The sequence below is a fragment of the Labrus bergylta genome, chromosome 8 (assembly GCF_963930695.1).
Source record: "Labrus bergylta chromosome 8, fLabBer1.1, whole genome shotgun sequence".
NCBI classification, from domain to species: Eukaryota; Metazoa; Chordata; class Actinopteri; order Labriformes; family Labridae; genus Labrus; species Labrus bergylta.
In genome coordinates, this window is record NC_089202.1 from 8,378,668 (window position 1) to 8,392,462 (window position 13,795).

At 38.9% G+C, this 13,795-nt stretch overlaps 1 protein-coding gene across 1 annotated transcript in view; it reads left to right on the top strand.

Moving 5' to 3' along the window:
- The window catches only part of col14a1a (collagen, type XIV, alpha 1a), a 118,296-nt gene that overhangs the window by 83,750 nt on the left and 20,751 nt on the right, over nucleotides 1–13,795 (top strand). The window contains exons 34-39 of the mRNA XM_065957744.1: nucleotides 797–955; nucleotides 3,259–3,336; nucleotides 3,752–3,838; nucleotides 8,193–8,246; nucleotides 10,800–10,895; nucleotides 11,374–11,427. Coding sequence (XP_065813816.1) covers nucleotides 797–955; nucleotides 3,259–3,336; nucleotides 3,752–3,838; nucleotides 8,193–8,246; nucleotides 10,800–10,895; nucleotides 11,374–11,427 — 528 coding nt within the window. The remainder of the gene's footprint in view (nucleotides 1–796; nucleotides 956–3,258; nucleotides 3,337–3,751; nucleotides 3,839–8,192; nucleotides 8,247–10,799; nucleotides 10,896–11,373; nucleotides 11,428–13,795) is intronic.

Here is a 13,795-nt window from a genome sequence, read left to right on the forward strand (position 1 = left end):
CTTAATATCACTGTATATGGACCAAATGCCCTTACCTTAGAGGATTTTGAGCTTTTATATTTCAAAGTATAACACTCTCACACACACTCACACGCAAGCACGCACGCACGCACGCACGCGCACACACACACACACATACACACACACACACACACACACACACACACATACATACGCACGCACACACACATTAGCAAGGTGCAGCTAATGTGGAGTTAGACAAAGTTCATATTCGGGTGTCAGAGCCCGTTTCTCTGCAGACGTCTGGAAGGCTGCTTTATAATGACTTTCTGTTCTCATCCTTCAATCTGCACACTTCACTGGGCATGGTGTGTGTGTGTGTGTGTGTGTGTGTGTGTGTGAGTGCATGGCATCAGCATTGGTTTTCTCTAAGAAGAGAGTTTGAGCTCAGGGACGGCTCGAGAGGAAAGGCCAATTTGTGTGCTTTTCGCCTGCATTTGTAACAACCCAACATAAGCAAAGGAACCAATTTCCACGGTGATTAGTCAGTTAAAAGGTGTTTTGTTATTGTTAGTACACATGGACATAAGAGGAAGTCCAATGTTTTGTTCTCTGGCTGATCACAGAGACGAGGCCTGTACATATATCTTTTATATTTATGTCTTCTAATGTATTTCAGTATCTGATAAAAAGTATTGATTATACAGACAAAACAAGGATTTACTTTTTTGATGATATGCTACATCACCTGTAAACTGTTGCTGTTGGTGGGTCACAAGACTATCACACTTTATTTACAGGTCTTTATCTACCTTATTTTCTTTCTCCCTTACAGCTCCATGTGACCATCAGCAAAACATCCGTGAAAGTGGTGTTAGATTGTTCTGTGGCTGGGGAGAAACCCATCAACGCTGCTGGTAACATCACCACCGACGGGGTGGAGATACTGGGACGGATGGTTCGATCTCGAGGCAGTCAGGACAACTCTGCTCCAGTGAGTATCAGATCCTGTCTGCTTCTTTGTTTGGTAAACTCTGAATATAGTGTGATTTAGAGGGGGGGATACCTGTGTGTGTTCAAAATACAATCTGGTCTTAAAAATCTGATAGGTGTCCCCCAAATGAGAAGAATAAAAAGGTCATCAGAGCAGTAAAATCAAGCAGAGGAGACAACACCAAGAAAAAAATGTATTTTCCAATTTGATTCAGGTACTCCTTAAAATAAACATTTGTATTGATATTTTTACCCCATCAGATCAAGCTGGTTTAATGTACAGAAAGAGAGAGCATGAATACAAACCTTCTTTGATCAAGTCATATTCACCTTGCTGGTTATAATCGTCCTTTGTGCATTGATGGCATTGACCAAAAAATGAGGAGTTTGCGTGAACCATTGTGGTCTTTTATGAGATCCAAAAGCCATTCCATTTTGTCACTCAGCGGGTGTTAACTTTATTTACTGCAAATTGAGATGCACAAAGTGCTGTACAAATAATTTGCTGTCTATCCTGCATCCATTAAGAAGCTCAAGCAAACAGAAATAAAATGAATTTTGGCTCACACACACAAGCAAGTGAGGAGGTGAGATATCCGAGACACACTGAGAGCTGCTATTACTAAATTTATACTTCCTATCTGCCACCAAAGAAAATAATCATCTGAAACATGCTGGGAGAAGAGCTTTATATGAAGGATTAGAAAGAAAAAAGTGACATTTTCTGTGCCCATTATCAGATTGGCCTTTATAGCCCATTAGAGGAGGAGGTTGTTAATTTAAAAACGAGTCTCCAGTATTGAAAAATGAAACCGTAATCGAAGCCTTTTCCAGAAATTCTTACTTCAAGCCTTGACATTGTTCAGCTTATTTAGTCTTAATGTTTGTTGCTACAAGTTCCACAAAAGCAACATGTCTCATTATTAACAAACAATAAGGTGGACAGTCCTAATAACCAAAGATCTTAAGAGTTATTAGTCAATGAGATGATTGATAGGAGTGCAACAGTAACAGAACATCAGCACTCACAAGGTAAGTCATATAATGTAAGTCATGACATTTACTCCATTTATCTCCAAACAGAAGTTATTCTGTATTTTTAGGTTTTTAGTGTTGGTTCCACTTTTACTGAGTCTTTGAAAATGACCCTATCCATTCCTAAAAAAAAACATACATGACATCACTCAGTGAAGATGAAATCTAATTACAACAAGTTTTATTCTGTATTTGTTTCCATTAGTGTTGTAGTTCTCAAAATCGGTCTTGGTCTCAAGACCACTTTTTGAAGGTTTCAGTCTCGTCTGGGAATCAGGAGCAGTTTTAATATGTCTTGTCTCAGTCACAGAGGGCTGAGTCTGAATTTTAAATCAAGACCGGTCAAGACCATCGACAGGCGATTTTTCCAAGTCATCACTGTGATTAAGAAAGATAACGCCTCTTTATAAAAGAAAAAATAACATCAATTCATTTGTATTTTGATTTATACAGCTGCAACCTTCCCGGTGTTACGGTGTAAGTGAGTAACAAGCCCACGTCACACGATTATGATTTTTCATTGATATTAATGGTGTTGGCCTCGTCTCGTTCTCGCCCTGACTTGGTTTTGGTCTTGACTGGGTCTCGATCCCCAAATGTCTTGGTCTTGTCTCGGAGCACTCTGGTCTCAGGTATGTCTTGTTCTCGGTTAGTGTGGTCTTGACTACAACACAGGAGACGTCACTTAAATAAAGAACTGAAAGTTATTGAAACAGTAACAGAGAGAACAACAACTATTATGACCACTAAACTAAGTTCTACAAAATTTGAGGTGCCTTTGTGATATCTAAATGTTGTAACATTGATAAAGGTTTGTTAAAAGTTTATAGCATTAAAAATCCCATCTGGTGTCTGGATGGTTCAAAGTGTAGAAACTGGAATCTGCCCTTCTCAGGATATAAATATAATTCGTCAGAAGCTTTTTCATAGATCTTGTTGATAAACTTAAAACTTTGGATGAATCAGACATGAGCCCATGACCTAATTTATTGCCTGGTTTATAGTTGTGGTCTAGGGAAGCCTCAGAACATGAATTTTGTCTGGAGAAGCTGTCAGCCAGACTTTGTGTATCTATTTCCTGGTACTTTTCCGCTGGTCATTAAGCAGAAAAACTGTCGCCACTCTTCTTGCTTATGAACCCAAAACCCTCATAATTTCAAAACCACACTGTTGTTATCTTTCCCATTTTCTTTTCTGCATCGACAAACATGCTAACTTCTTTAGTCATGACAGTATTAATGGAAATGGTTTGTGTGTGCACGTTTACAGTTCCAGCTCCAGATGTTTGACATCATCTGCAGTACCTCCTGGGCCAGCAGAGATAAGTGCTGCGAGCTGCCAGCATTGGTAAGAAACTAACACAGGCCAATACAACCTGACGCATACATGCTCACACACTTTTATACATGAATTTCTCCCCAATGTCCGCCTTGAATGTGTCATAGTTTAGGGCTACGACTGATAGAGCTTTAGAAAACAAGAGTGACAATTGTGGATAAGATCCAATGTACACCTAATTACTTTGAATTTGTATGAATGGTGTCAGTGTTTGATTAACACTGCAAACACATACGATCAGACAAATTTATAATGAGATTTATGATAGAGAAATGCACATAAGAATCTCAAGAATTGTCTTTCTCTTATGTACTATTCTAGGCTATATAACGTAAGAGCACCAATCACCAGTGTCCATGTTTTTGGTTTTTTTCTGAATACACAGCCCAATCCCTCCACTGTGTGTCTTTCTGTGTGCTTTCAGAGAGTGGAGGAGCAGTGTCCCGCCATGCCTCATGCCTGTACCTGCTCCCAGGACAGCAAAGGACCTCCAGGACCTTCTGGACCTCCTGTAAGAGCTCACTGAATTCTTTCATGTAATTACATTATCAGACTCTTGTGCTTCAATCCAGAATGAAGAGCATCTTGTTCAGTCTGTTTTTGTCTGTGTTTTTTGCGTCTCTGTGTTTCCACAGACATGTGTAGAACTCTTCACGGATATCTCCCCTCTTCACTCTTTATTTGTTTTTCCACTCTGTCTCTATAAAACATGGTAATTTATGGTATTCATATTGCAATACAATCATTAAGAGACTTTCTCCTTCAGAGTTTACCTCATATATCACTGATCTCCTCACTACCTTTGACTGTCTAGACAGTCTTTCAAAAATGTAAGGTTTATTCCAGTAAAAAGGGAATTGTTTTTTTGTTTTTAAATTAAAAAAAAAAATGCAGACTGCTGTAAAATGCACAGTAGTAAGTTTTTAGATTATAGACAAAAACACAAATGAGATGCTTGGCCATTCTGGTGTCAATTAAAACAGAAGAGACTAAATATGATTTGCTTAACGTTATGGACAGAGGATTAGTCAGCATAATTTCTGCATGACACAATTTTGAATCTAATACACCTTGCTCAACAGAACAGAAATGAAATAACGGCATTGCCATTGTTTTTTCTCAGTCTTGGAAATGAAATAAACATCTTCCACATAGTCAGGCAGTTAAAGTGCACCCTAACGTGTTGGATTGTATCACAGAGCACAGTGCCACATTTATCTCTTGTTTTGAGTGTGCGTGTAATCTGCATGTGGCTGTAGGAATGACCACCAGAGATGTTGTCAGTGAAGTCACCGTTAAGTTTCTCTTCTGTTGTTTTAAGTGCTTTAACTGTACATTCAACCAGATCACGCCTGCCCAGGAAACATCCAGTTTCTGCAAACTGCAAAATCCTCTTAAGGGAAGCCACCCTGAGATCTGTGATATAATGTTAAGTGATAAAACTCCCCATTTCAATACAGCCTAATATTGTTCCCAGCCAAAGGCTCATTCATTAAAACATTGAATAACACGTTTTAAAAAAATGTAAGTTGATATTGTTTTAATGAAACCTGTGAAATATAGAATAAAATATATCTTTGTTTGTTTCTTTGGGGATTCAGCATGTTAGAGAGAGAAGGGATGAGCTTGTGGAAAAGTTGTATTCGTCTCACGCAGCAGCAGGTACGACCTGACAGAGGCTGAGAGATGAGACCAAGTAAATGAGCTCAATTACAGCCTGAGACTTCAATCTATATTCTTTCTTTCTTTCTTTCTTTCTTTCTTTCTTTCTTTCTTTTCTGCATTTTTATTTATTTAAATTTCTTCTTTTGACCCATCACAAGATCTGTTTTTCTCTCATTTTCTCTATCTTCTTGAGTTATTTTCTTTATCTCCCTTGTTGGATGGTATGGGCGAGGGCATGAGAGAGGAGTAGATGAAAATCTGTAAAGTTCAAGAAATAAATTGTACGGCTATTCCATTTATCAAAGCCGATAGCAATCCCAACTATTTTCAGCCTGGTTAAATGAGCCGACTTAGGGACGTGTCTTTTCTTGGTTTTAACCTCTCTTTGTTTTTTTTTTCGGTCTGTCTTTACTGTTTTTATTTGTAATGCCTTTACATTATATGGAGACAGCTAATTGAAAACTAGAAAAAAAAAGGTGCTACAAATCTTTTTTCTTCTTCGAATAAGATAAATCTCTAGTTAATTAGAGAATGGAGTGTTCGATTTGGAAACACATTTTCTCTCCTCTTATACTGTTTCCATCTCTCGCTCACTCTCTCATTCTCCTGCTATCTCTCTTTCTCGGATCAATAGTTGTACTGTACAGCTTTCAACTTTTTCATCATTTTTATCTTTTTTTTCTTTACCTCCACTTCACCCAAATGCCTGAGGCTCTTCTTCTCGTTCTCTTTTTTTTATTATCATTTAATGCCTCTCTGTGCCCGTGTCTGTCTCTTTGTCTGTGTCTGTTTCTCTCGCTGGCATCAAATGGGCTCCTTATATTACATTCTGACTGCAGCGTATGGGCGTAGATGAATGGTTTAATGGCAAATCATAGCCATTTTGTGCTGAAACTGCAAAGTATATCCAGTTCGGTTTTGAAAAAGGACGAAACAGCAATGACATTCCCCTTGTTAACACAACATAACGGATGTTGAGGCCATACATTTTTGTTACACCCCCAGGGAAACTTTCAAAATCCTATCAGACTGTGAAAACAGAGTACCAGTGTAAACAAAAGATTTGTACAGAATTTTTGGGGGTTTTTCCGCTGAGATTTTGTGCAGTCTGATAAACCAAGGAGTGTGAGGAAAGCTAAATAAATAGGTGAATCTGTGGACGCATGAGATGCATGTTTGAACACCCAGACTGCCATGAAAAGACAATTGGAGGCCGTAGAAGCTGCAGAGTTAAAAAAAAGATTTAGAAACAAGAGTAGCTGACATCCAATCAGAGAGATTATAAAAGCTAAAAACATCCATTTTACAGGTGACTTATTCGTTGGGTTTATTAATATGCACTTAAATCTCTATCTACACAGAGCAGACAGCGTTTTGGCAGTCTGAATTATAGCTCCAGCAGAAGTCTGCTCTCATACAGTCTTCATCCAAAAACCCTGTTGTGCTTTTCTCTCTCAAAGTAATTTCTGTGTTTGTGTTTTCTGTCAGACGCATGTCTCTTCCTGTCTCGCGCAGCAGCAGGTCTCTTCAGTTTTGTAAATCTTTGAGTCATGTTTGCAAAAATATTGATTGCTCAAACTGAATTGCAATCTGTGCCGCCTGATTTGGCACAGACTCGGCTCAATACCGAACATCATTCAGCAATCAATCTGACATTATGAATAACAAGACAAGCGCTGCCTGCCATCTCCGTTTGTTCAAATTGAATTGTGCCCATGCTGTTTGAGAGCCAAGTGTTTGTTTAAAAAATGTAAATTTGCCTCTGGCATCAAGTCACTCAGTCAAACAATAATATCTGTGTGTGTGTGTGTGTGTGTGTGTGAAAAATTCAAATACAATTTGTATTATTTTTTCATTTGTATTGTTACTTTTTGAAAATGATTTCAGTTTCTCTGCAGGTCTTCAAAAAAAATCAAACAAGTGGAAGGCTCCTGTTGTTTGCATTTATCCATTAAAAACGACCTGCAGAGACAAATTGATGGCTGGGCGTTCATAATCAACCATTTTGAATCACACATGAATTCTTCCCCGAACATGACTTTACTGTAGCAAAGTACTGCAGGTTGAGATGCAAAAAGGTTCCTTTTTGATTTCTTGCTCCTTATAGGAGGAAAGTAATTTTAAGTAAGATAATTTCTGCCTATATTCTACTATATTTCAATTCTTAGGTAACATGTGTTTTAAAGACAGTTATTTGTTGCAGTAGTTATACTTGCCTGTAAGCCTGTTCTAGCATCACTCCACTGTTGATGGATACGGACTGTCAAAGCTGCATTTTAGTTTAGCTACAGCTTACACGAGGCTTCTTAGTCAGAGCGGGTTTCTTCATGCTGGCTGTCATCTATGGGTTTATTGCTGGCTCTGTGAACTACCAAGTGTTGGAAATACAGACAAGGAAAAAGACAAAGTGGAAGTTTTGTACTGAGATTGCCGGTTCAGGCAGGAGGAATCATTATAGCAAACATTTCACGCTGATGGGCATGTGACTTTTATAATAAGATAGATAAAAAATGTCAGAAGCAATCCTTTAGCAGGTGTAGCAGAAAAGTGTAAACAGGCCTCATAAACATCACGTTTAGCTGTTTAATTCATTCATGTTTGTAATGAAGATTAACATATTATGCCAGTGTTATTTCTACAAGCTCCTGAGAGGTGAAGCAAACAGACAAACTTCATTTGTTTGAATTGAGTCAATGTTTCAATAGGACTGACCTCTCTCTAAAACCACATTAGTTTGTCTCCCCTCATAATCCTCTTTCATCCTCTCTAAAAACATCCTCCCGTCCCCTCTGGCTTAACCCCGTAGGAACTACCTCATCAGCCCTCTTCCCCAGGGGAGACTTTTTAAAGCAAACATAGGAAGTGGGTGCTTCCCAAATGGACCAATAATCAACAGATATGTTCAGTGTCCCCAGATAAACCTTGAGGATGTGAGGGGATCGGCCCGAGGTTAACAGACTCAAACTCCTGCTGCTGCTCACAGATGCAGCATAATGAGGTGCAGCTCAGAGGAGCGGCCCTGATCACTGTTTGCATCTATCAACGCATTCATGACGAACACCAGTCGAAAAAAACTTTCATACTTTAAAGGGAGTCTACTGTATACTCCTCAGATGTTGGTTTCTTTGCCGTAGCACACAGCTGGCAGACATTGATGTTTTATGCTGATTTGACAGTTTGTGTTTTTTGGTGTGTTTCAGGGAGGTCCAGGCATAAGAGGAGCCCGAGGAGACAGAGGAGAGCCAGGAGTGACGGTCAGTTTAAATGCACCCTAATTTATTCTTCATCAGAACATTATGAGTTTCAAACACGATCTAGCTTGCATCACTTATCCTGTTGAGTCATATTCTCCAAACTGTGGTAGAAAAAGCCCCCTACCAGTTTGTGCTGGTGGACTTGATTTTGCAGTGGAACATAACTTTACTCCTGTGCTTTGGCAAAAATAAAACAGACGCAAGAATTACTGTTTGTGTTTGCAGTGTTCGCACTCAGCAGCAGCCAAACCTCTTCAAGAAAGGCAGCTTGACTGTGATTTATTTTTAAAACTTGGACAATGAATTGCAGTATGTACAAACAGAAACAGGCACTTTTGAAAATGATGACCGAGAATCAGTCGTCCGCGTTGATGGCCCAACACCTGTTGCTTTCACTAACATTTCCATCATGTTGTGCATCCATACAAAGAAACCTATGCTGTTTATTGTTTTCATTTGCAGTATTTTCTGCAGACAACCAGTTTGAAAGAAGTCTATCAGCTCACTGTGGCACATGCTGGTGTTGTGTGGATCGAACATATTTCAAAAACATTGCTAAAAGACACATGTGGGTTCAGACTATAACAATCTCTGAAACTGTGTGTCATTGAAGAGCCATATAATTTAGCATGTCAGAGTTTGGTCAAAATTGAACTCTTTGTAAGGCTTGCAACAGGAAGTGAATACACCACACCCGCTGCAATGAAAAGGGTGAGGCCACCCTTGTTTATAGTAGTACTTATTTGCAATCCCAACATGCTGGCCCACACCTCTACCTCCAGGGATCAAATGGCCCTTGTTCTGAAACGGGATTTATTTGTCTGAGATATATGTCACTGACTCACAAACAAAGCAGCCCACTCCATCCTCCAGGCTGAATGTGAAGCCCTCATGGTCGGACAGAAATTGATCTTCCTTCATCAACATTTTCCAGACTTTTTCATCTTCCTCAGAATAAAGACAAGCTCTTATCATCACAGCTGTTAACTTCTGTGTTTTATGGATGCATTTCTAACAAATCCTGTCTTGGACTTGCGGTTGAGTTTGCATCTGCCTTGGTTCTGCTGAGGCAGTCCGGTCCAAAATGTTACAAACTCTCCAGCTGTGACAGTCGATACAAAGCCTGATGCTTCTGGAAGTTTCTCAAAACTCAGATCCCATGACTGATATTTAAACGTCTCCTCTTTGAAAGCAGCTGCAGGGGTCCCGCTAGTTTTGCTCAGACACGCAGCGCTGCCACTCAAGAGCATGAGTTTGTTTATCTCAGCTTTACGCCTCTGTTGAGTGACAGTGTGGCGGGTGCATAACATGATGGCCACCCAGAACTTCAATCTGAGCACATCTTGCTAGAAGTTCCCAAAAATTGCAACAAAGACAGGAACAGACTCATGTAAGGTTTTCTAAATGCAGGCCACGTGTGTTATGTTTGATGTGTGTAATTGTGTTAGTTTTGGAGTGTGATGTGGTCTTTCCATCCTCTGGCACACACCGTACGGCACACTTTTATATATTAACATGTGCCTGCCAGTTCACACTCCTCTGTAGCTCGGCAGAATTTGTATGTGTGTAGCTGCAGCCAAGTTTATTTTATTTGGATTGTTCTGTCGTATGAGAGCAGCTCCACCATGAATCCTTCTTTGTTTTGTTCTCACTCATCATTTTCTCACTCATCATTTTGGTTCCATTTCTTGTTATAGTGAAAGCTTTTATAAACGGGAAATTAATTGGCGAGGGGATCAAAATAAACCTCTGTGCAATTTAAATCTCTTTAAAAATCATTAAATATCTTCAAGTGGTTTGGCGCCATCATTGACTGATGTTTATCATGAAGTTAAACATAACTTAACACGTTTCATCCTCTGTTTATTTTGCCTACTTCAATCGTGTATATCAGATCCAGATAGACATGTAGCCAGTGTACGGCATGGTTGAACAGTGAAACCATAAATACAGTCAGAGTGACGATAACTTTGACTACAGCTGCTTCTGATCAAACAAACTACAAATGCTGTGAGTCTGTGGCTGTTTGCAGGAACTCCTTTATTTAAGCTCCTAATGCAGGAACCGTCTCTGCAGCTCATACACATGGATCAACATGTTTCTACATCTTTTTCACTTAGAAGATCTCATAATGAAAGCAGGAATAATGAGCAGAACAACGCCCAGATGTGATGATGATGTTAAATAGAGATTAGAGATATTACTTTATTATTTATATGAAGTACGTGCAGTCTTTGGGAAGAGAGTAGAGCATTCATTACCGCTGCTAATATAAGCTGTACACTTTCACTTGCACATTATGTTTATTTTTCGTTAGAGCTATTCAAATAAAAAAAAAACACAGATTTAACAATGAATTGTTCTGTTTATCAAATATATGGTTTTTTTTTTATATTTATGAAAAAAATCGAATAATTTACTATTTCATTTGCTGCACTACTTCCAATATACAATACATTCTTTTTTCAAATGATGACCTCTAAAAGAAAGTGTGAAATGTTGATACAAATTTTGTGCAAAGGAAGAAAATAAATCATTGTTTTGTTTTCACAGGGACCTCAGGGGCCGGTGGGAGAGATTGGCCCTCCTGGACCTTCAGGACCACCAGGTCCTCAGGGACCAAATGGTCTCTCTATTCAGGGCCCTCCGGTAAGACTTCGCCTGTGTTTGTTTTTGTACATGCATATTGTAGTGAAGTATAATGTCACATTTTCTAGAGTGCAAAGTCAAATCATGAAACTTTTCAGGATTTATTTTCAAGTTGAAATTTATAACATAAAAATACTCCTATTATAAAAAGTGTTATTTCAGTAATTCTAGGCATTTTCCACAGTTAATTTTTAATGAAGCATTAGTAGAAAATTAGCTGTTTGCCATTTGACTGTGAGTGCAGGTAGGAGTCACAGAATGGGTGCAGTTTAACTTAATATAGAGCTGTGGACCACATGCCAGTTTAAACTGACACACATCAAAGTCTGCCTCAAATAGACTGCTGAAGCTGTTTTTGGGGACTCGTGGCAGCTCAGCATCGTATTAAGATAACTGATGTTGGTTTTTCCAGTCCTTTGGTAGCTTTCGATGTAGTCACCGAGCCAGCTGAGTTGAAATGACATTGTTTGTTTTACAGGGAACTGCTGGAGATAAGGGAGAGAGAGGAGAGATCGGACCAGCTGGACCAATGGTAAGAAATCATTTCTCAAAATAGAAGGACATAGGATTGGCAATCTGCCTGACACGATTCTCTCTCTGTTTTTGTCTTGACCAAATACGCTATAGTATTTGTATTTTCGAACACGGCTGTGTGTGTGACTGTAATTTTAATTTGCTGTCCTTTGTGTGTATCTGTTGCGAATACAAATAAGTCATTCATACATGATCAGAGTGGTGCAGTGGGCCAGCAGCCTCATAGAAATTCATTTTGAAGGCATTGTTCTGTAACTTTGATTTTTTACAATCATTTGTATTCTGTTTAAACATTCAACTGTCTTTTCTCTTTGACTAGTATAACATCCTAATACTTAAACAGCATACTCTTACTTCAAAACATATTGTAACTCTTCCCAAAAGACATTCTCTCTATTTATTAGCTTTCCAGATAACTGCTGCTGATGATCTCCTGTTCATTTTGGGGATTGGAAAAACAAGTTTAAATCTTAAATTAAAGTTAAAAAAAAGCTTTTCACTTTTAAAGTTGTTTTTCATACATAGTGCTCAAGACAAAGAGCAGTACCTACAGCCGGGTTTTTAAAACACGTTATATTTCTAACTAGCTAGCCATGCTTTTAAGCCTTTTTACACTCATTGTGGAACCCAAAGAAATAATTGTCAAAAAAGTCTGATGTGATACCTTAAAAATGAAAAACTGTAAATGACATGGGGCACACTGACCTTTATTTTAACTAGAAAATAGTAAAGTCCATTATTTGTTCACATGGGATAAAAAGGATCTGTGTTGGGCTACAAGTGTGTCTGCACTCCTTCTGTAAAAATGTATTTCAAATAAGTATAATAAATTAATATACATAATGATTATACATTTATATTTGTGCTTAAGTTACAGGTTGCTTATACAACCCAAACAACATGAATTCTGCTGTAGACATTGATCCTCTATTACACTACTTAAATAGGGGCAGTTGAGCTGATTATTTTGAATCTATCAACAACAACAACAAAAACATGTGATTACATTTATCTTTTGTATTATCTGCCCGGCTGTCTCAACATTTGTATTGTATTTCTTATTAAGAAACAAATGTGTGGTTACTGTGTAATGACTTTGCTAACATGTTGTGTTACAGCTTCTGCAAACATTTGGTACAGGGCCATGAACAAATGAACATGTGGCAAATAAACCCAACATGTCTAATGTCTGTATGAAGAGTAGGCTGATTGGCAAAGTTGTTGTTTTTTTAACCTTTTTGAAAAAAAAGTGCGAGACCATGAAAGTGACCGGAAGGAGAGGAGGAGGGTTTGGAAAGAGGTATATCTAGCTCTTTGTGTGTGTGTGTGTGTGTGTGTGTGTGTGTGTGTGTGCGTGCGTGCGTGCGTGCGTGCGTGCGTGCGTGCGTGCGTGCGTGCGTGCGTGCGTGCGTGCGTGCGTGCGTGCGTGCGTGCGTGCGTGCGTGCGTGGTCAGCTTTGTTGCTGACACCCATATTCACATTCACACAAACACAGAGCTGTGTAATGAAATCATTGAGATGAGAATAATCATTACCAGCATCTCCATTATTGGGCACTGAACCAATCAGAGGTGATGATAAATTAATTATACAGTTTACTGCAGCAGCAAGGACAGACTTAATATTAATGGTATGTTTTATTCATAGCACCTTTCAAAGAAGTGCAGTTTGACTGAGTAGTGGACCTTAGGAACAGAGTAACGAGGGTGTTGACACCACAGAAGTTCTGTCATAATTGTGTGTGGCAAATGAAAAGCATGATCGTTTTTCATGATGACGAAGAGATGATGACGGGTTAAACATAGATTGTTTATGATAGAAACTCTGATGACACGGACGGGACAAAACAGTTATTGGTGGGCTGTCAGTCTTTCAAAATCAATGATATTTTCATCAAAAAGCATATTAATTATCTATTATCTCCATCAAAAAACAAACAGAGAGAGGAGAATAGCCTGTGCACTGCCAGTCAGAGAGCAGGAGGAGCTCATGTCAGTGTGTGGAATACAGAGAGAACAGCTGACGTTATTAGTCCTATAACAATGTATTAGCATTTACGAGCTAACGATAGCTTAACAAAGCAGAGATTGACTAAGGTCTGTACGGTTTCAAAACAGACTTTTTTTTTTTTTATTGCAGGAATTTATTCATAGTTCTAGGAACTGTTGGAACCCTCCCTCCCTTAATTAGATGTTTTCGGACCAAACAGTTCTGAGGAATTTTTGAAGAGGAACTATCCACTAGGGAGTTCAATACCACATGGGACTTTTTTTTCTGTCTGCATTCGCATCACCATAGTGCTGGGAGAGTGCTTACTCCGAAGCATGAGCTAAAATGGTTCCTCTAGAGTTCATAGTTCCTGCGGT